Raw genomic sequence first — 24,397 nt, 5'->3', positions numbered from 1 at the left:
AGAAAATTGTACGAAAAATACAGCTTTTGAAGCGACCATATGGTAATCTGACCATTAGTACATAGCCTTTGAGAGGCCGGGACTCTGTGCAGGCCGAACCGATCCCACAAAGTTTTGAGCATAAAACTGTCCAAAATGTCTTGGTATGCTGACGCCTTAAGAGTCCCCTTCACTGGAGGGGCCAAGCCCAACTCCCGTTCATCCAAAATTAGGAAAGGACATACAAGAACATTTTTCTTGAATGATGTTGGATCGTACAATTTTCGTTTAATTGGTACAGTTGTCGTCCGAAAATACAGTACAAATACAATACAATACATGACATCATTTCCAAATTTTTATTCTGTCGCACAAAAATTTTCATAAGTTTAGTAACCTCTTCATTTTTGATATGAGGACTAGCATGCAAAAAAAAAAATCCCCCAGATGATCATACGTCCGATAATCTCATTGTGTGTACAAGGCTTAAGTCTAACAGAATTCTACTGTTTGATTGTGGTGGGCTAGAGCAACTTGCAACCCATCATCGTTCTTTGTACTGTTACTATACAAGCCCACTTATCTCGTGCAAAGCAGACTTGCCCTCCTGAAAAGGCATGACATGTTTTTAATGCTTTCTGCTTACTAAGTCTTCAGCAAGTTTGGCCAGTCTTATCAAGACCCTGCCAGTACGGCTCACATTAAACTATAATTACAGAGTTTGTGGAATTTGTGCAAAGTATTTTTACATTCAGTGTGACAGACGGGAATAGTGGAGCAGGCTCATCAGCCATCAACGGTTCTCTATTTTGTTCAAACAAGACCTAATTATAATTCATGTTTGGCATGTTTGCATTTGCCTGTCTCTCACGGGGACCTAAAGTGGAATACATCTGCCTGTTGCTGCCACTCCCGCAGTTTATAATATCTCTATAAAATCAGCTGGTATAGAAGACATGGAAAGCGATGGAAGAGATGCCAAGGTTGTTGGAGAACATCCACGGTCAGCTTATATGCACAATAAGAAAGAGGGACCTGGTGTCCAGAAGAGGGCATGACTCTCTCAGGCTGGATCCCAATATGTTCTGGTCTGAAATAAGTTTAAATATAGTTCGAAAAAATGCTTCATTGCACAATAATAAATAGTATCTATTTTGGCAACTGTCTTTATAACAATACTAACACTGGTAAGCCAATAAAACCCATCCCATATTTCCATTTCTAACGCAGACAGTAAAAAACCCACAAACACTTACTGTCTTTTTCAATACAGCAGTAGGAAAATAGAAGCAACCCATAAGAAAAAAATAACTGTAAAAAATAGAATTAAAAAATGCCCATATACTTTTGAACTTGTGTTCGCTCTAGCTGAAATATGGAAATTTGGCAAAATCAATTTATCAGAATGAATTATGTATACTGTATACTGTATTATACTGTATGTCATTTAAACTTTCTTATATTCCACCAAAATCAGTCTATCAGGGACCTAAGTATACTGAACTGGCTTTGGCAGTAGAATGCCAGTATGTAATTGTACCTACAAAAAATATTTAAGGTTGACTGCGTCCCAGTTGTTTGAGAGCATACACCACATCCATGGTGGTCTTCCTTTTAGCATGCTCATAGGTGAGGGCATTGCAAAGAAAGTTATTGAGGAAAACCTTGATCACTCTGCAGGGCTCCTCATAGATGAGTCCAGAGATGCACTTGCCACCCCCTCTGCAGGCCAAAGTTGGATGGTGGGTTTGGTGATGCCCTGGATGTTGCCCCAAAGAACCTTTCTGTGGCACTTAGCACCTCTGTTCCCCAGACCCTTCACTCCCTTACAACAACAAGAAACCTCCAATCTCTTTTTTAGTCTTCGTTAAAGTGGAACTGAAGGTAGAACTTTTTTTTCTAATTTTGGATAGAGTAAGGGAAGGTTGTAACCCCTCTCAGGTTTTTTTTTCTATCTGTGTCCCATTGGGGAGATTTCTCTGTACAACAGGAAGCAAGGTAAATCCTTCCAAAGTGAAGGAAATCCCTGGTACTCACCAAGGTCATCAGACCTAATGATACCTATTGGAAGATTTCCCCTCTGTTCTCGTTCTAACGATCACTCAAAATTTGGGATTTCTTTCACTTTCTCTGATAGCGGTAAACAGACAAATATAGAGGGTAAATCTCCCTAACAGGGACACAGACTGCAATAAAAACCTAATCCCTTGAATTCCTCTCCACTTTATCTACAACTAAAAAAAAATTTTGCCTTCAGTTATACTTTAACTAACTGATCCAGTGATCCCTGTAGGAACTTAAATGGCCTTCACAGAGCCCTGACCCCAACCCTACTGAACGCCTTTGGGATATATTGGCATGTCAATTGCAGGTCAGGTCTTATAGTACAACATCAGTATCTGACCTCACAAATGTTTTGACTGAATTGCCACAGGCATACTCCAAATTTTTGTGGAGAACCTTCTTAATAAAAGAGACGTATGGGTTTGTAAACAAATAAACATTTATACTCAATAGGTGGATGCAGCATGAGTCTGATGCATCCACCATTTCTAAGACTGAGAACTGAGCGATCAAAGACCACTAATTGCTCAGTTCTCAGTCTTCACTGAGCAGAGAGCTGGTGACTGTCAGTCATTAGCTCTCTGTTTTGTCCCCACAGTGCTCAATTGAACGCCAGGCTGTGGAGGGGGGTTTTCTTTGCAAAATGAAGCTTCTTCGTATTTAGTAAGCTCTGGAGCAACTGCACTTGAGGAAGTGCAAAGTCTCTTTGCCTTTAGTAAATCCATCCTGATGATTTGCTACTTCAAGTAGGAAACAGAATAGAGTGATCTGTGATTTTTTTTTTAAATTCTCTGTTGCATTCACAGCCATGTCCAGCCAGTCAGCCTGATGCCAGGACTCTACAATGCTCCACGTTTAACAACCAGGAGTTTATGGGCCGCCTCTACCAGTGGGAAGCATTCACAGAAGGTAAGAGCAATTCCAGAATGTTACTTTCATGCAGTTTTGCTATTGCCTTATCTCCAGGATATTTTCTTATTCAATATGTTTTATTAAAGTTTCAACAAGTGCAAAGTAAGTAATGAACACATGTTCAGTTCAACGGTACAATATCAATGCAAGGTCAACATGTTAATCATGGAGTATCAAAATAATACATGACCTTTTATATAACAACATAGGCCAAAGTTAGGAATACTAGGTAGTATATCCAGCAACACAACAGTTATGGAAGTAGTGGAAGCCATAAGGGCTCACTGATACTTGTTATTGAGAGACGGGGGGAGGGGGGGGTTGGGTTTGCAGTAAAAACCCATAGCTGAACCATGTTTTTTACCTACCCCAAACTACTTCTCCTTAAGCTGCAAAGTCAGCAGCTGTGGTGTATACCTGCTTTTGGTTGGAGTTTTTTGCAATCTCCTATCCATGGGGGTTAGCCAACCTTCTGGTCTTTCCCATCAACTCAGGGCTCCCAGATTTGGCTACAAGCAGGTTATCCACAGGGACCAAATTCATAGAAATGTATATTTATCTAATGAGATGGTTGTTCATTTTTTTCATGGATCGTTGTGCCATTAAATCGTGTTTTGACCTCTTGAAAACTAATGCCGCGTACACACGGTCGGATTTTCTGATGGGAAATGCTCGATGTGAGCTTGTTGTCGGAAAGTCCGATCGTGTGTATGCTCCATCGAAAATTTGCTGTCGGAATTTCTGCCAACAAATGTTTGATAGCAGGTTCTCAAATTTCCAGCCAACAAAACTTGTTGTCGGAAAGTCTGATCGTGTGTACACAAGTCCGTTGCACAAAAGTTCAAGCATGCTCTGAATCAAGCAGAGGCACTGGCTATTGAACTTACTTTTTCTCGGCTCGTTGTACGTCTTGTACGTCACCGCGTTCTCCCGTTTGGAATTTTGGGCCAACATTTGTGTGACCGTGTGTATGCAAGACAAGTTTGAGCCAACATCCTTCGGAAAAAAATCTACGGTTTTGTTGGCGGAAAGTCCAATCGTGTGTACACGGCATTAGTGTGGGTGACTTCCATGTTTGAGCTATGGTTAATTTGGTAGCACTGAATATAAATCCAATAATTTTTGATGTGTTGCACCCTGAATTGGTTTGTTTAGGAGAGCTTCAGTAAGGTCTTTACGTAGGTTACAATTCATAACTGTGTGTAATAAAGAATAAACCCTAATTCAGAGCCTTTGAACTTTGGAGCATGACCACCAAATATGTAGCATCGTTCCCTCTTGTACAGAGCCCGAGAATAAGAGAGGTGAGTAGTTGGGCACATATTGACAATATGAGCGGGGTTGTATATCAATGATACAGACCTAAAAGAATTTTCAATAGCTAAAATAATGAAAGAGCTTCTATCTCTAGTAAATTTTCACGTAAAATCTATACTAGGGATTGTCAAAGTTTGTTTAACTTTCTACATGTGTTCTGAATAAACATGTGACATCACTGCTGACATATGACATGACCACTTACTGTATAAAGAATTTCTTTGTGCAAAGCAGATAACCTTGTCTAGATGTGTAGCTCTTGTGTCCACATACAGTAACAAATGCTGTTTTATGAGATGGGTCGATATTTTAGAGAATGCAGCTTTTCTTTGTTACAAGGAAGTAGTGACTTTGCCAAGGTATGAGGTAATAGTTCTTTGTAAAGTGACAAGCATAAACAATGTCACAACCCTCAAGATGGCTACTTTTATGGTATATGAATGACAGGTACCCATATTTGATGCTTATTGAAGTTCTTCTGGAGATTCCTACACTGGAGGTACTGGGATCCCGATGCATGCAATAAATAAGGCGCTTGGCCCCAAAAGAAAGGTAGTGAGGGTCCAAGATCCTTAATCATTGCATGTATCGGGATCCCAGTACCTCCAGTGTAGGAATCTCCAGAAGAACTCCAATAAGCATCAAATATGACCAACCTCTGTATAAAGACAGTTATGTTCTTCACATGCTTGAGACAAAGGTTACTTAATCTCCATCTGGGCTTCTCGCAAACTTCCAGACATATTAGTATCCACATACTTAAAGGCTAACTAAACCCAATAACAAAAATTGAATATATTGCAGGTTAGACCTTAGATGTGGTAACTGCATTAGTTTCCATTTTTTTTTTCAAGCTAAGAACATTTTCATCAAATACAGAAAATATCTGCTAATCTTGCCAGAAATGCAGTGTCCTTGTCGCTTCATGTGAGCTGTGCCAACGAATATCCTCCTTCTTAACCATTTTTTGTAAACTAACATATGCCCTGGCCAGTATGTAATGGAGATAAAGAGATACAGCCAGGTTTGTAGTCTATATCAGGAGATCGGCCTAGGATGACAACGATGGCTCCCTTCATAGATACAGTGGATGACATAGCCATTCAGGGACAAGAAGTGGGTCATTTGTAGGATCACCAGGTAAAAATAAAGCAAAAGAAGCTTGAAAAAAGAAAACAAAAGCAGCCACCACACCAAGGACTAGTGAGCTGCAATACATAACATTTTTGGTTTTGGGTTTAGATACACTTTAACCACTTGCCGCCAAATGACGTACCTGGTACGTCATTTGACTTCAAGTGGTTGTACCGGAATAATGCCTGCAACTGCTCTCTCGGGCTCTCCTGTCCCACCGGGAGACCTGAGCTACCAGCCAGCATGTCTGTCGGCTGGCCAGAGACATGACATCACTTCCGGTTTACCTGGCTGTCAACTTCGCCATTTTTTGAAAGTCATAAGTATTCAAAAATGCCGATCTTGGCGTTTTGAATGCTTTCCAGTGCAAAGGAGGGATTTGGGGTCTTATTGACCCCAGATCCCTCTATACAGAGTACCTGTCACCTGCCTATTGCTGCCGATAGGATGTTTACATTCCTAGGGCCAGCAATAAAAGTGATTTAAAAAATGTAAAGCAACAGTGTAAAAATAAATAAAATAAAATAAATTAATAATTAAAAAAAATAATAAATGAAAGTGCCCCCGCCCGCCCCAAGGCAAACACGTGCGTCAGTCCCGCATGCACGCAAACAGCGATCGTCCCACACATATGAGGTATAGCCACAAAAATCAGATCATGGGCAGTAATTCTAGCACTGGACTTTCTCTGTAGATATAAAGTGGTAACCTGTACGGGATTTTAAAGCATCGCCTATGGATAGTAAAATTTGCGTCGTATGTCGCCGTTGTGCAGGCGTGCAAAATTTGAAAGCGTGACATTTCTGGTATCTATTTACTTGGCGTGACATTAGCTTTTATATTTTACAAGCAAATTGGGTTATGTATTGTGTTTTTTTTTTGCATTAAAATTTTAAAAAGTGTGTTTTTGTCCCAAAAATTGCGTTTGAAAAACCGCTGTGTAAATACCGTGTGACAAAAAAAATTGTGAAACCCACCAATTTATTCTCTAAGGCCTCTGTTTTAAAAAGAATATATAATATTTGGGGGTTCCAAGTAATTTTCTAGCAAAAAAAGCTGCCAGAAAAACACTGGTCTTCAGGTGGTTAATGTCTGTTCTGACAAGTCAGCCTACATTCTTTACTTGTCACATCTACACCACAAGATTCTCTCCCGAGCTTCTCTCCCTTTTTTCCCTTAATCCTTCAGAGCACCTCTTCTACCCATTGAGCTGTGTACATGACCACAACTAAAGTGCACTGCTTGTTCTAAACAAATGGAAGTAAGTGAGAAAAAGAGAGGTAAACCCTGGAAACTAGCATTTTTAGAAGAAGGTCAGCCTCTGTGAACAGGGTTGCTTTAAGCCAGTTTCATGTGCCAGGCAGTGGAGAAAGTGACGGTGTTGGATTCCCCCCTCAGGAAGGATGGTGGGAGTTTGGAATGGGACGCTCATGCTGTGCAGATTGAATGGACTCTGCTCAGCCCGAGGTTTCCATTTCCTCTAGTGGCTTATGCCGCCTATTGCTCATATCCTGTATTGTTCCCTGTGGTATCATGGATCAAGCCAACCCTGCAGGGACATCCCTGACATACTCCCATCATTAAGCAGCAGCAGTCCATCTGTGGGACAGGAGACGATGATAAAAGCCCAGTTGAGGACTGCGATGGTTGTCCCTGCTTAGGGTATACTGCTTATGCAGACAACTGAACGTAAGCCTAGATATGCTTTACCTTAAATATATAAATAAGGACAGGAGAGGACAGTGGTAAAAGCCCAGTTTAGGACTTCAATGGTTGTCTCTGCATAGGGATGAACCTCTTATATAAACGCCTGAATGTAGGCCTAGATACGCTTTACCTTATATATATATATAAATAAGGATGGGAGAGGACAGTGATAAAAAGCCCAGGTTAGGACTTCAGTGGTTGTCTCTGCATAGGGATGTAAGTCTTATATAGACCCCTGAACGTAGGCCTAGATACACTTTACCTCATATATAAATATAACAGGAGAGGATGGTGGTAAAAGCCCAGCTTAGGACTTCAATGGTTGTCTCTGCTTAGAAATGTTCTGCTGATATAGAGGCCTAAATGTAAGCATAGATACACTTTACATCATATATATAAATAAGGACGGCGGAGGACGGTGGTAAAAGCCCAGCTTAGGACTTCAATGAATGGTTGTCTCTGTATAGGGGTATTCTGCTTTTACAGAGGCCTAAGTGTAGGCTTAGATACATTTTACCTCATATATATAAATAGGGATGTAATTACAGAGGATTCAATGAGTTTATCATGTAACAAACCCAACTATAATTAGGCTTCCCTTTATTTACTTCTCTAGCTGCGTTCTAATGCCGCATACACACGGTCAGAATTTCCGACAGCAAATGTTCGATGTGAGTTTGTTGTCGGAAAATCCGACCGTGTGTAGGCTCCATCAGACATTTGCTGTCGGAATTTCCGACAACAAAGGTTTGAGAGCTGGTTCTCAAATTTTCCGACAACAAAACTTGTCGGAAATTCCGAGTGTGTGTTGGGAATCAAGCAGAAGAGCCGCACTGGCTATTGAACTTAATTTTTCTCGACTCGTCGTACGTCTTGTAAGTCACCACGTTCTTGACGTTCGGAATTTCCGACAACATTTGTGTGACTGTGTGTATGCAAGACAAGTTTGAGCCAACATCCATCGAAAAAAAATCCACAGTTTTGTTGTCGGAATTTCCGATCGTGTTTACACGGCATATGACTTGTTATGCATTCATAAGCAGTTTTTGTTAGCATGTCAACCCGTTGCTGCTATCTGTATGCATAAATGTGGCAGCACAAAGGTGGTCTTTAATGTCGTGCTGCCACATACTGTATATGCGTAACTGCATGTGCGATTTCATGTGGACTGTGCTAGCCTATCATTGATTTGCCTGAGGAAGAAGCAGAAGCTTCAAAACACGTTACCACCCCCCAATGTCAGCACAGCCTCCGAAGTGACGTCACGTCCGGTGCGGTGCCATCTAGTGTTCCACGCTGGTTTATGCGGCGGTCGGCCACTCTCCTATGACTTCCAGCTATACAGGTGCTTCTTCGGATGTCCCTAATCCACCAGGACCACTTGAGAGAGCCTAAGGACTGACTAGAATGACTCCTTACATGCCCTTTTGTATCGACTAAGATGTGATTTGCAATTTGTCTTTTTTTTCGAATAAATTGAAATTTCTTTTTAACATACCGCACTTAGTCTGGCGCCCCTCTTTGTTCCATATCATTGATTTGTACAGTCTTCCACCCGGCCACATCCACCCAGAGGGTCTGGGCATTGTCTGGCTCTAAACGGCCATGTGCATCAGCTCTTAAAGTGACACTAAACAATATCCTTTTTTTCCAAAAAGAATCCATACACATCTAGTACTTAATGGTCCTGTAATCTATTTTTCAATAAAATTGTTTTTTTACTGTGTTTTTCTGCCTCAATGAGGTCCCCAGGAGAGAATTGTGTTTGGAATGAGTAGTGCAGGTTAGTTGAGCTCATGTCCACTGCTCTATGCACACTACAAATCCCATAGCCCAGTAGTCTCCAAACCGCTGGATAAAGGGCCCAGGGGCCCTTTATCCAGCCCTTAGGGCAGTGTTCCTCTCACTAAAGCAAAACTCTATTCCTCTCACTGATAGCATGATAGGGCATGATTCCTAGCACTGATACCAACCATGGGGCTTTATTCTTCCTACTGACACCAAAGGTGGGGTATTATTCCTCCCACTGATACCAACAATGGCGTACTATTCCTCCCACTGATACCAATGATGGGACACTAATTCCTCCCACTGACACCAACAATGGGGTACTTTTCCTCCCTCTGACACCAACGCCCTGGCCCCCTAAAGTCTAAAGGACAGTAAACTGGCCCTTTGTTTAGAAAGTTTGGAGACCCCTGCCATAGTCCATAGTCCCTAGTCCACCTTAGGAACGAGGAAAGGAAGATGATTACGTGCCTACATACAGTGGGACCATGGAGGTCGAACATAGCCACACTCTAAAAGTAAGTCAGATCAGAGTGGCGAAAAAAAAAAGAATTTGTAGATTTTAAGGAGGCTGAAATGAATAAAAGGAATGTTTTTGAGTTAGAAAAAAAACATACTAGAATAGTATATATATATTTTTTTAAACCAGAGTTTTGTGTCAGTTTAATTGAAACAAAGCGGTACAATCAGATCGCAGCATGTGTCCAATATTAGAATGGTGTCCCATTCCTTAGCTGCTCAGGAGCAGATGTAGCAGCGGCACCCATGTATCTGAACACGCTGAGTACTCTGCTTAGCTTGCAGTGAGAAGGTTAATCTGCGTTTGCGTTCCTGAACACACAGGCTGGCAAAGACTTTCAAACAACTTGTCTCCTCTTTGAAATGTTTGCCGAACTATGCATGTTTTCGTCTTCTCTGATGTTTCTTTTAGACAGATCACATTCCCTGCTCCTGTAACCCACTCCATCATTGCTATTTTAGCATCAGGGACTTTTGCAGCTCACCACATCTAGCTTGTTCTAAGTGTTTTAAACCATATAACCCCTGGTGACCCTTGACCTTTGCACTCTGCTTAGCCCAGGTGTATTTACAGCATACACAGGGTTATTTTAACTCATGGGTCCTGTTGGTGGCCATTTAGCTCGCTGGTGTTTCTTAAAAGTCTTTGTAAACCTAGGGAGCTATAGTTACAAATTTTAGTTGGGAGTGGACTTTTAAATTAAATTATAAATGAGTGTATAAAAATGCTTTCCAAATACCCCTATTACCTTTTAGTTCTAGGTCACATGACCACCTAGCTTGGATCTGAACGGCTTGAACGGTGGCTAGTAACGGTCTGCCCTGCCTGAATGTCAATGACAGGAGAAGCCACTGTCAATTACTCTTACCCAATCCATGCCTTCATCATCAGCAGCACTGACAGGGTGGGGGGTTAAGAGAATTGGATTCACAGCAGCTTCTCCTATCATTGTCATTCACGGCAAGACAGACCGTTCCTGGCCACTCAAATCGAAAAAAGAGCAAGTAAGAGTGAAACTGGCAAAACACTGGTAGAATTTTGTTCAAATATTTTCATTTTAAGAATTTTTTTGTTTTAATTTTTTTTTCTCGAACAAACACATTTCTAACAATGAATGGGGTTTTCGCTTGGGAAATTAGATTGATTTCAAAATCCAATGTTAATGAAGGAAAGGGGCAGGCCAGGGACAGTCAGGCTGGGGAGTAAAGAATTAGATAATGCTGAATGTACTTCCTGTACATCGGGAAATGGGGCAGGTTCTATCTCAGCCATCTTTCATTGGGTATTGATAGCTTTAAATCCCCTTGTTCTAGATTCCACCACCATCTAGGTGGCTGTTGCCCATGGCTCTGTTCAGACATTCCAAATGTCTAAAAATTTGCCTCCAAACATCATGTCACAGTTTTTTTGAGCAAACATTACATAAGGCCATACCTGTGTCCTTCAATGGACTTCAAGAAAAAATCTTATTTTCTTTATAGTCCATTGAGGCACACAGGAGGATAATAATTCACAGACCTTTTGGAATCCAAAAGCAGTACAAATGGGGTGGGCAACAGTCACTTAACTATTCAATGTAAGTGGAACCTATTACAAGATCTAATATAAAGCTATCAATGGCCAGTGAAGACTAGCTGAAATAGGAGACAAAGGAAAATATGTCAAATGTCTTGACCAAGGAAAAAGGACACCAAGGATTAACCTGGTGGTTCAGAACAGGGGAAAAGGATGAGTTTCAAAATGAACAGGTGAGGAGAATCGCCAGCACCTATATAAAAGAGTAAAAATAGGCCTGAGGAAAAGACGTCCAACCTCCTAGGACATTAGCAAAATCGCGGAGAAAAAAAACTAGACATGGCAGTTGATTTTACAGGGGCAGTCTAATGCCCCGTACACATGGTCGGAATTTCTGACAGAAAAAGTCCAATGGGAGCTTTTCATCGTATATTCCGATCGTGTGTATGCCCCATCGGACTTTTTACGTCGAAAATTCAGACGGACTTAGATAAAGAACATGTTCTAGATTTTTCCGACGGAACAAATTCCTATTGGGAAATCCGCTTGTCTGTATGCTGTTCCAACGTACCAAAAATGACGCATGCTCTGAAGCAAGTACAAGACGGAAGCGCTCAGTGTGGTAAAACTAGCGTTCGTAATGGAGATAGCACATTCCTCACGCTGCAAATTCTGTGATCTTTTAATGCAGCGCATTTTTTTGTTCTTTATAATGCTAGAATAATGAAGTTGTTTTGCTGCTCATATTCACACAGAGTTCTCACAAACTTATTTCTTTATTATTTTTCATGATCTCATGAATAATCTTTTATTTTTTAAAAGCCAGATCTCCATAATAATGTTTATTATTATATTTTATAGTCATCTTTTTTTTTTTTTTTTTAATTTCATCAAGACAAACAGATACAAACCCACAAGCACAAACTGAAGAGCAGTAACGATCGTAAAAGCACGAGTCTGAAAAGCGCAAATCGTCTTTCACCAAACTTCTACTAACACCAAATAAACACTAGATTAGCAGAAGGAGCCCAAAGGGTGGCGCACTGGGTATTGAACTTCCGTTTTCTAGCCCCGTCGTACGTGTTGTACGTCACCGCGTTTTTGACGGTCGGAATTTGGTGTAACCGTGTGTATGCAAGACAGCTTGAGCGGAATTCCTTCGGAATTCCATCGGAAAAACCTTCAGAGTTTCTTTCGACGGCAAAACCGGTTGTGTGTACAGGGCATTAACATATTATATTTGTGAGTGTCCAAAACTTCTTCTAAAGGCAGCATTATAGCCCAGATGTCTAGGAATTACTTGTTGGTATTTAGGATATGTTTTCATAACTGTTTTTGAGGTCTTTTTTGGAATTCTGCACTGTGTTCAGAGTTCTGTTTAAACATTTATGTTTCCCGTGAAGTGTTGCTGTAATTCCAGCTCGGTACATTTTTTAAAAACGTTTTCATGCTGATCTGTGGACAAAAAAAATAGAGACATCTAGAAATAGCATCCTAAAAGCGATAACTCTCAGTATCTTGGCTAAGATCTAGTACATTGTTGCCAACATGCATCTCCGTCTGGTACTTTGATCTAGTACCGTGTGACCGTTACCTGGTACTCGTGCTGACTGATTTGCCTTTATCATGTTACCCCAGGTACATCGTCAGATAGCGCTTATCTGTGTTGTCGGGATTAGTTTGTTCTTTAGAAGTGATCTCTGAGGAATTCTATAACATTCTTCTCAGTATTGTGTTTTTAAGATGGGTTTCCATCTTTAGTTTGGAAAATCAGTATCAGATATGTTATCAGCTTGCCAGATTAAATATTTAAAGTTAGCTAATAGCCATTGGATGTAAAAGGAACAATTGATGAGCCTTAAAATGAACACAGAAGTTTTTGAGCTGTCCATCTGAAAATGCCTGTTTTCTGACTGTCATGTCAGGGCTGAGGGAGGTGGCTATCTTGGGTGCTTTAGCAGGAGGGGGTGCAAGAAGGGCAACAAGATGTGCAAACTACTCTGCTAAAGTAGTTTACAACTCATGAACAGGGTGCATTTTGGCTTTTTTAACCTAAATGCCAAAGGAGTTTGTCACAGCTCTATGCCATTTTGACCTTCTTGCTTCAATACTTTTAGTCACTGACAAGTTTGTAGATAAGAACTGCTGACGTATTTTCCTACCTTCTTGGTCTACTTACATGTTTATGGTCAGAAGGCGGTTAACTGTGGCAAGCGCCCATTACTCTTTTGACAGGTTAACTTTAGAATGCCTACAAGCATTGTGTGCTTGTGGCTGCTGACTGTACATGCACGACACGCCAACCTACATACAACTTAAGGAAAGGCTGCTCCACAACATTGGGTGAACCTCAATGTTTGTGTCAAAGATTATTTTACCTTTTTAAAAATCTGCATATTTCAATAATATAATACCCGGTAAGGGTCCTTGTTTAGGCACTTCCTGTTATGGGGGGCGGGGGATATTAGAGCTCCTCTTTTGTCATGCCTTCACGAATGCACCTGGTGAGGACATCAGGTGGCAATGTCAAGACGCATTGCACAGGCATGATCCTCAGTTGTCAGAAAGCCAGTCCAAAGCAATGACGGGCAGCCGATGCTAGACTGAGTGCATGTAATCAGAAAGTGACTGAAAGAGATTAGCAGCACTGAAAAAAATATATATATTTTATATAAAAAGTTGTGTTTTTTGCTACACAGTGCTTTAACAAACTTAGTATCTACTTTAAATGCCAGCCAATCTAAAGCAACAGATGCAACTACAAAGCTGCATGATATCATTGTGGCAATGGCTATACATAATTGTAAAGGAAATACAAGGCTCCTTCACAATGCAACTTTTTAACGATCGTTTTTACAGGTGTGTGAAATTACTTTCCCATCTGACAGTTTATTTAAACTAGAGCAACCATGATGGAAAAAAATAGCATTGCAGGAAGTAATACTTCTTTTGGTAGTACGCCATGGAAAGTAAACTTCATGTCTTGGGTGTCACTTTCTAAGGTAAACAGTATGACAGAAGGTTCTTTGACATGGCACCTGGTGTACAATGGCGTGTCTGCATACCCATGCCGTGGCCTTCACAAGAATCCAGCAATGCATCCATTATAAACATCTCCTGGGCCTTCACTCTGCAGGTTGACACCTTGACTAGCTGAACTCACCTCTACTTTGTGTGGGCACGCTAGGACACAAATACCAACAAGATGGCAGACTGCAGGGAACACAATGGAAGTTGCAGGCAGTTGGAGGATTGTAAGAGATGGGATGACCAGACAAGGGCCAGAAAAAAACAAAAAGCCCTCTGCTTAAATAGAGTTCAGCATTGTACCTCACAGACTTTTAGAGATGGTAGAGAGTGACACCATCTAGCACAAAGTGCTAGATGGTGTCCATGCTTGCAGTTACAGGGAACATGAAAGAATTTAACTCACTTTATAAAACACAAATATAAAGATTATGTAGAGGTGAACACCCCTCAATGGGTGAGCGTTCTTGCACTTTAATTTATCAAGGCCTGTGTGATGAAAGGTGTAGCAAGGCTGTGCCCATTACCCAAATATTCTGTGCTAAAAGGTGTCCAGTAGGTTGAGAGTAGGGATGAGGTTCGGTTTACTGCAAAGTTTGCGAAGTGAATCTGTTCACAAACTAAACCCAGGCTGATTTGCTCATCCGTGGTTTGGAGTTTGTGGGTTTCCTGAAAACACATACAGTAGTGAGTGTTTCAGTGAAAGTACTACAAGCTATCTGTACATATCTTTTGTCCTTTCTCTTGTATACTCCTAACCTAAGCCTCACTCAACCTTAGCCTTAATCACTTAGAGCTCTTGCATGCCCCCTCGCTATATAACAATCTGTACACCTGTTTTCAAGGCTTTTGAGCAACATGCATTGAAAGTGCATTACATTGTGATTCTCGATATTTTAAGCCAAATGCACAATGAACCTCAATCCAAGATTTGCATACTTAGCCTTGGGATTTAGACTTTTTTTTCTCATACATAGATACCTTGTTTTGCTTTCTGTAGGGACTTACTGTACATCTGTTACACATTCTTAAATTTTTAAAGTCATGCTTCCTTTAAGTATTGTGGATTTCTCTCAGCTTGGCTTGAAGCTAGGGCATCATGGTGGTTTAGTGGTTAGCACTTTTACCTTGCAGCTGTAGGGTTCTCAGTTCAGAACACAACCAGGACACTCCCTGCATAGAGTTTGCATGTTCTCGTGCTTGTGTGGGTTTCCTCCCACACTCCAAAGATGTGCTTGTAGGTAAATTGGCACTAGTATGTATGTGCATGTGGGATAGGGACCTTAGAGTGTAAGCTCCTTGACTATAGGTATAGATATGCAAGTACAATATGTGAACTACTACGTAAAATTGTTGGTGCTATGTTATACCTGTAATATACAGTAAAGACTCCACACCCAGGACTGCCGTTGCTTACAACAGGTATAGCCTACAGCCATTTATTTTGATTTGTATTCTTAGTTTAGGCTCATTGGGCTTCATCAATGCAAGCCCTAATCTACAGAAACTGTGCTATTATATCGTGCACAAATTAGGACTGTTGGATCTATATTTAATGTTCCATGTACCTGTGATAAAAAGACAAGTGGATCTGAATGCACAACTGGCCACCAGACTCCTCACCAGACTCCTCACCAGCTGATGCCACTGGGGTTGGCATCAGCTGACCCTGAGGACAGGGATTAGGCTAGCTTGAGTGGGTCTTGCCCTTGTCAGAGATAGAACCCTTTGTCATTAGAGAAGGACCATTGTCAAACCCTGCGTCCCTGATCATTATTATTATTATATTATTATACAGGATTTATATAGCGCCAACAGTTTACGCAGCGCTTTACAATATAAAAGGGAGACAATACAGTTATAATACAATAAAATACAAGAGGGCCCTGCTCAGAAGAGCTTACAATCTAATAGGGTGGGGCAGGTGGTACAAAAGGTTGTAACTGTGGGGAATGAGCTGGTGGAAGTGGTAGGAGATTAGTTGGAGACGTGATAGGCTTTCCTGAAGAGATGAGTTTTCAGGGATCGCCTGAAGGAAGCAAGAGTAGGGGATAGCCGGATAGATGGAGGTAGCGAGTTCCAGAGGATTGGAGAGGCTCTGGAGAAATCCTGGAGACGAGCATGGGAGGAGGAGATGAGAGAGCTTGAAAGCAGGAGGTCTTGAGAAGAGCGGAGAGGTCAATTTGGGTGATATTTGGAGACAAGATTAGTGATGTAGCTCGGGGGAGAGTTGTGTATGGCTTTGTATGTAGTGGTTAGTATTTTAAATTTAATTCGCTGGGTGATTGGGAGCCAGTGTAGGGATTGGAGTAGAGGGTTGGCAGACACTGAGCGGTTGGTAAGGTGGATAAGTCTGGCAGCAGCATTCATGATAGACTGAAGAGGGGATAGCCTATGGAGAGGTAAGCCAATGAGAAGGGATTTTCAATAGTCAAGGCGAGAGATAACAAGGGAGTGAATGAGGAGCTTGGTGATTTCATTTGTTAAAAAGGGGCGAATTTTAGAGATGTTACAGAGGTGAATTCTACAACCTTTTGACAACGATTGGATTTGAGGCTGAAATGACAAGTCAGAGTCTAGGATTACACCTAGTACCCTGGCATGAGGGGAGGGACTGATGGTTGCATTGTTGATTTTGATAGAAAAGTCATGGAGGGGGGCATGGGAAAATATTAATAGCTCAGTTTTAGACAGATTTAGTTTAAGGAAGTGGTGCGACATCCATGCTGATATGTCAGTTAGTAAGTTAGTAATACGAGAGGAGACTGAAGGAGTGAGGTGAGAAGTAGACAGATAGATTTGGGTGTCATCAGCGTATAAGTGGTATTGGAAGCCATGGGCAGTTATTAAGTGACCAAGGGAGGAGGTGTAGATAGAGAAGAGAAGGGGTCCAAGAAACGAGCCTTGGGGGACCCCCACAGAAAGGGGCAATGGAGAGGAGGAGACAAAGTTGTAGGTGACACTGAAGGAGAGCTGTGATAAATAGGCAGAGAACCAGGATAGAGCAGAATCTCGGAGGCCAAGGGAATGTAGTTTATTGAGAAGGAGCGGGTGGTCAACAGTATCAAAGACCGCAGAGAGGTCAAGTAGTAGGAGTATGGAGTACTGGCTGTTGGTTTTAGCAGTTAGTAAATCGTTAGTGAGTTTTAGTAAGGCAGTTTCCGTGGAGTGCTGCAAGCGAAAGCCAGATTGTAAGGGGTCAGGAAGGTTATTTTCATTGCGGTAGGAGCTAAGACGGTTGTAGACTAAACGTTCTAGAAGTTTAGAGGTGAATGGGAGAAATGAGATGGGTCTTAAGTTGTTCAGGTTGGTAGGGTCCAGTGAAGGCTTTTTAAGAATGGGAGTGATCTGCGCATGTTTTAGAGGGGAGGGGAAGATGCCACTAGAGAGGGAGTGATTGAAGATGTGGGTGAGGGAGCATAGGATAGAAGAAGAGGGTGACCGTAGTAGTTGTGAGGGAACAGGATCCAAGGGACAATTGGTTAGGTGGGCATCCAAGAAAATTTTTGTAACCTCTTCAGTAGTAGCCAATTCAAAAGAGGAGAGTGTTGAATGTGCTGCTAGGCAAGGTATGTTGGGTGAGGAAGACGTACGCACAGTGGAGATGTCCTCACGAATTGCATCGATCTTGTCTTTGAAGTGATTGGCAATCTCTTGGGCAGTGAGTGAGTTAGTGGGTAGAGGGGGTGAGGGACAAAGCAGAGAGTTAAAGGATGAGAAGAGCCGACTGGACTGGATGACAAGGAATTAATAAGAGAGGCAAAGTAGGCTTGTTTGGCAGCATGGAGGCATGAATTGTATTTTAGAAGGGCAGATTTATATAGGGTGAAGTCTTGCAGGCATTTGGTTTTATGCCACAGTCGTTCAAGAGCACGGCAATGTCTCTTGAGATTTCTAGTGTTGTCAGTTTGCCAGGGTTGTAACGGTCGGGGCCTGATTCTGCATGTGGTTAGAGGAGCAAGTACATCTAGTGATCAGGTCAGGACAGGACAGGGGAGAGATTATGTCATATAGGTGGTCAGTAGCAGAATAGAGAAGAGAAGGGTTAAAGTGGCGAAGGTTTCTACAAGTAATTGTTTGTTGCTTGGAGGGATGGGTGGTTGGAGGCAAGGATACAGTGATCACTTTGATCATCCAAGCAATTATTTATCCACCCAGTGTCTGTTTTGTGCGCCATGATTTGGCCTCAGAAAATAAAAAACTGGACACCGGTACATACAAGGTATGTTTGCATGGCTCCAGCCATGAATATGCACCACATTATTTTAAATGTGGATCAAAGTGATGACACGTAAATACCTTCTCTTTTAAATCGTCATACTGTATTGAATTGGATTATAAGAGCAAAGAACATTGTATCCTGTACAAACTAACATCTGCCTGTTTATAAAAACATTAACCCTCCCAAAAGTTCAGTTCATATGGTCATGCATGTCGGCAACATGCTTCAATCCTCTGCCCATACGCAGAAAATATTTAAGGCATTCATAAATGAGACAAGAGCAAATACAATTAAAATGGATGTTGTTTTGCAGATTGTAACCCAGAATCCTTTCTGATAGCGTGACTGATCATAACACTTAATCTTATTAAAATGGTTCATTCTCTAAACACGTACCCTTCAAATTCCAGCTGTCATGGTGCTTGTCTGGGTTTCAAAATAAACACGATACAGTTATTATTCCCGGTGTAACAAGTAGGGGTGTGCAGTCGCCTATAGGAACTGAACAGAAAGAAATCATCATTGCTTTAAGGACAGTTTAAAGAGGCGAGTCCCACAGGCGTGACTTTTAGATTTTTTGTAGAGCCTGGAGATCAAAAATGGAATTCCATGCAAAATCACCTATTTCAAGATTTTCCCTTGCTTCCTATACCATCGTAATCCTTGTGCAATGTATATGCATAGCAAAGGTCTTAAAACTTGTTTCAGATCAGTGACCCACCAAATAGTGGGGACAGTCCTGAAGAAAGGTGGAGAATTACCGTAGCCAAAAAGGGTGCCAAATGGTCATCTCAAGAGTTGAGAGTACTATATTTTTATCTCAAGTGACAACAGGAAAACATAAGGCAGTCAATGTTTTTTTTTTTTCTGGTGGCCAACCCCCACCCCTCTTTATCAGGGCTTTAACAATGTAGCAAAAGTATCTATAGGATTGAAGACAAAATATAATAGGTAGAAATTAGTAGGGTATGGAATTCAAATCTCGCCCCAGAAGTATTTTATGCTTTTTTTTCCCTTTAATTCTCTGATGTCTTATGACTGGTTATGTGACTGGATCTACCTTTTTTCGTCTTCTCCCAGTGGTGGACAGCTCAGTGAGTGCAGGGCACAATACTTAGGGGGCTGGGCCATGACGCCCTGCACTCAGTGTCTTTGCTTACACTATGGATATTTCTGCGATACTTACCTTCAATCCTGTGCTGTCCCCCTCAGTGCCTCATCTTCACCACAGGATGTCCTCAGTCTTCCAGGTTGACTAAACCCAACCTGGAAGACCGAGGACCTCTTTTGGTGAAGAAGAGGTACTGACAGGGATAGAGCTGGATTGAAGGTGAGTATTGTAGCTATGGCCATTTTTTCAGGGGACTTAGATTGAAATGTAAAAATAAATTAGCCTGCTTAGAATTTACTTGCCAGATCAACAATATTTGGCAAAAACTGTGTAGTGTGAGGTTCCTCCTAACAGGAAGTAATTGCAAGAGATTGTATTAATAGCCCCCCCTACACACACACACACACTACATCATCTACTACTACTCATCATTTTTGTTTTAACAAGTAGGTGGTCATAAATTTTTTTGATCCAAGAGATCAAATCCAAAACAGCATTGTGACTCCAAGATGGATCGCTCTGAGCTCGAACTTATGGACTTAGTAGATCAGGCTTCAAATGTTTATCACTGCAAAGCATTTCCGTTAGGTCTTCCAATTTGTATGCACAAGGCAAATAACTGGTTAGGCTGCTGAAAGATCAATGGCTGTTTTTGCAGAATATTTTAATTTTGCTTAACAAGCATGCCCTGATGCAATGACCTGCATTTCTAAAATACCTAAAAAATTAGGGTGTTAAAAGTGTAAAACCGGCTCCTTTAGAACATAATTTCAAATAAACATAAAAATTCAATGGCTGTTTTCAGTGAAAGGGCACAGTGACCTCTTTGGAACCCAAAAAAATCTTGTGCCATCATTCCCGTTTCTTCGTGTTTTTCCAGCAAAATTGAAATTGGCACAAGTATGCTTTTCAAACATTCTCACTTAGAAAACATCCCAGGAGCAGCCAAGTGGGTTTAGTAGAATTTCCAGAAAAGATCTGGCTTGTCCCATTGGATATGAGTGTTGTTAACTTTGGCCCTATACTCAGTTCATAGCTCAAAGTTCAATACTCCTTCATCCTCTTTTAATCTATAGAGTGTAACATTATGCTTATACTTGAGTATTGCTACCTTTATTTTCAAGCTGTGCTGTTATGACCTATTATGCTGCTTAATACAAGGTCTCTACCGTATGTAATGCAACATGGGCATAACTTTTTTTATTAACTTACAGTACATAGGTTGTTCAAATTTCACATTTTGGTACAGTAATTCTTCCTTCATAATAACTCTTCTTCTTTTTCATTGCAGGTAAATAATTGATGCCAAGCAGAAGAAATATGCCGTTGTTGAGTTCTTGACAAAGGAGGGGTGCAGGTTGTCTGACATCCACAGAAGGCAATGGAATGTCTACAGAGATGACACCATTAACAAGAGCAATGTCTTGTTATTGGTGACTATTGTCAATGGTGTCACCTCTGTAAACACTCTGTAGCCTCCTGTGGATGCCGGACAGCCTGCAAACTCCTTCGTCAAGAACTTAATGACGGCATGTTGCTTCTGCTTGGAATCCATAATTACCTGCAATGAAAAACAATAGAGGAAGAGTTACTCTACCAGCATGTGAAATTTGAAAGACTTGTAGGGCAGGGGATGTGGGTGTGTTGTCACATCCTCCATACTTCCTTCCTCGTTGGGCATCAAGCAAGGGTCACATGAGAGAGAACCCAGGATGGGTTCTTCTGGGCTACACTAAGCACCTGTTGCAGGATCACTTTACTACACATGGGGTATCTTTACTTGCATGCTGTTTTCCTCAATGCCCTGGGTCAAGGCTAAGGCCGCCGTGAGGGAATACTTGACCTTAAGGCGAGCCGGCTTGCACCAAAATTGTTCTCCAGTTAACGCTCGGTCCACGTGGCAATGTACACCTTCTCCATAACATGCATTTAGGAGGGATATGCTGATCCTTGTCCACATCCAGCATACCACCTCTACCCCACTCCCAGTAATGGTCTGGGATCTTATTGTGCACATAGCGTGGACTCCATGCATGCACATTCTTTATACCTGGGCATAGGTTGGGGACCTCTGCGGCGCGAGTCTGCTCCCATTGTCCTGAGAGACAAAACGCGCACAGAGAGAATACCGACAACAACTCCCTCCTACAAGAGGCTATCCCAACTATCTCAGGCATTGAAACAGGCTGCACGGTAAACTTCCGTTGCTCTAGGTAACCATTGGGTCTTCACACTGTATTAACTCTTGTACTGTTACCCCAAAGTACCTTAGTGACCTGAACTGTGGAATGGTACCACTACCAATTACTTGCATTACACCCCTTTTAGTAACTTCAGACCAAGCAGGAACAAGGGTTCCAAAGCTAGCTCTACTTGAAAAAGTGCCAAAAATGTTACAAAGTCCAACATGCAAGAACAATATTTCTTCTTACATTCCGATCCAAACCCTGTGCTGCCTCAGCATACCTACAAAAGTCAAGTCCATGTATGATGAATAGGATCCATTAGTGGCATTTCCCAGCACTGGAATCTTCAGGGACGGGTCCCAGGTCCCGATGACCTTCTATATGATGGATGAACTAGTAGTAGGTGACATTCTTTCATTCTGCTCTGCCCTTCTCCCTTCAGGGCTTGGGGGATCCCTTGGCAGCAGCATCCACAGTAACTTTGTGTAATGGCTGGAGACTACATGTTGGATCTCATCTGTGTCCTCTGCCATGCAGACTGTGTGTGGCCCCCTGGGCTTTGGACCACTGTCCCTCTTTTATAACACAGGATCAGTGGGTTTGATCCAACAAAAACCCGCCAAAACCAAAGAACCAGGAAAGGCATTAACTCTTACCCTCCCGTCCAGGGCAGCATCTAACTAGCGTAACTTCAACCCACTTATGGACCTATATAAGTTAATAAAACCGTTATGCCCACTTTTGCATTACTTGCAGTATAGCCCTTGAATTATCTTCCTCCGCTCCTCTGCTGAAATTTCAATTCAGGCATTAAGTGACAAGTCAGAGAGTGACACTAACATTTATCTGGTGATTATTATGTCCATGTGTATTTTGCATCCCTCATGGGTGATCATCTTAGTGAAAGATAGGAATGCTGGGGATAAACCTTCTTAGCAGATTGCTGTACTTTCCATAAAAATATTATATGGAATAAGATATGTATATATATTGAATGACGCCACCTAATATGCACCTAACTTGCTAGTTTCAACTAGGATTACTGTGATAGTTTATTAATAACAGACATGGATGCCCTCAGCTATAAGGAAAGTTCAAAGATGTCAGATGCTGATTTATGCACAGGGATCCTCCTTATTTTGTAAGGAATCACCAACCTTCTAATTTTTCAGCCTTTTGTAACTCTATCACTCAGTGATTGAATTTTATCAGCATTTCATGTTGACTGCATGATTGCCAGCAAGATTCAGTCTTCATTCACAGTTCTGGGCTTATCTACAAATCACTTGGCTTAGCTACATATCACTGACTGAGAGAGATCTGTGGAAGAGCGCACCAACCCAATGCTGTTGCATTAGATTAACTTGTAGCAGTGACAAATTGCTTGTTAGTGACAAATGGGCAGCAACTCTAGAGTTTTAATTGCCAGCTACAACCAGCTGTCAATTGCTGGCATTAGCGATTTGTAGCAGCAATTAATCACTGATATAAAATCGCTTGTCTGCCATGGCTCTAACTGAACTTCAGAAGAGTAAATTCCTCTCATTTTGGAGAGATTTCTACTCACTATCTGTTGTGTCTCCGGAAGAGGAAGTGAAGAGAATTCTACTTAAGACATCTATTGTGAAAAGCCTATCAGGGGTCCTAATCGTTCTTTACTTCAGCCATTCTCAGTCAGGATTGCTCCAAATGTTGCTAGGGGTTCCTTGAGCTGTGGCTCTCATCTCAAGTTGCCGGCATAGTTTCAGGTCCAACATTATATGGCAGAACCAGCGGCATGACACCAATGGACTGTTATTTGTTTGTAAATTGGCTATAGGTGAATCGAAACTCATCCAGTTCAGCAGGGAGCAACCAATTCAATCCATCTATGGCTATTCCTGTTCGTGATTAGTCGATCTAGTGATCAACTTCTCATAAATGGGCTTATTGGAAAATCTGTGTTCAATTGGAGCAGAGGAGTCATTGATGTCAGAATACAAAAGCGCAGTAAGGAGGATTCCTCTATCCACCTCAAATTGGTGGATGGGGAATCCATTCATTTCTGCTGGCTGATCAAAAAAAACCAAAAAAAAAATCCACTTATGACCAGCTTAAGGGTGGCATGCTGACCAACACTGTATGCATTCTTTCTACTGACCACCACTGTAAGGGGCATTCTTCCCACTGACCACCACTGTAAGGGGCATTCTTCCCACTGACCTCCAATGTAAGGGTATTCTTGCCACTGACCACCACTGTAAGGGACATTCATCCCACTGACCACCAATGTAAGAGTGTCACGCTTAGCCCTAATGCAGGTGGTCAGACATTTTAGCTAGCTTCTGTGTTCTTCACCTATAGCAGCCCCCTTTCCCATAAGGCAAGCAGACCTAGGGGCACTCAGTTGGCCCCAGGACTTATACACAATGCTATAGTGCCTGGCCACCATGCCAGGGCAGGCATAAACTGAGCAAAGCAAACAGGTACTTCAGTTGGCAGACAGTCGGAGTGGTTCAGTGACAGTTCAGGTACACGGCAGGTAAAATTCAGAATAGTCAGGGTTAATCCATAGTCAAAAGGCAAGCAGAGTTCAGAGAATAGTCGATATCTGATCCAAGGTCGTCAGCAGGGGAACAGCAGACCAGGACAGACAAACAAAGAGCTTGGAACACATGTTACAAACACAATATCACAAGCATGAGACTGCAGGCTTGGCTGGCTTAAGTCAGGTTTTGTCTCCACCCAGAGATCACCTTGCAGGTGGACAGGCAGACAAGGAGAATGCCACAGCAAAAACCAGGATGACCACCAATGTAAGGGGCATTCTTCCCACTGACTACCAATGTAAAGGACATTCTTCCCACTGACTACCAATGTAAAGGACATTCTTCCCACTGACCACCAATGTAAGGATCATTCTTCCCACTGACCAC

General features: G+C 41.8%; 1 protein-coding gene across 3 annotated transcripts in view; it reads left to right on the top strand.

Moving 5' to 3' along the window:
* The window catches only part of ADAMTSL4 (ADAMTS like 4), a 307,238-nt gene that overhangs the window by 138,899 nt on the left and 143,942 nt on the right, over positions 1-24,397 (top strand). For all 3 annotated transcript variants that reach the window (XM_073610837.1, XM_073610838.1, XM_073610836.1), the window contains one exon: positions 2,850-2,952. In XM_073610837.1, coding sequence (XP_073466938.1) covers positions 2,850-2,952 — 103 coding nt within the window. The remainder of the gene's footprint in view (positions 1-2,849; positions 2,953-24,397) is intronic.

This window comes from Aquarana catesbeiana, linkage group LG13, assembly GCF_042186555.1.
Source record: "Aquarana catesbeiana isolate 2022-GZ linkage group LG13, ASM4218655v1, whole genome shotgun sequence".
In the NCBI taxonomy this organism is placed as follows: Eukaryota; Metazoa; Chordata; class Amphibia; order Anura; family Ranidae; genus Aquarana; species Aquarana catesbeiana.
Note: the sequence above shows the minus strand (reverse complement) of the source record. Positions and strands in the feature narration are given on the sequence as shown.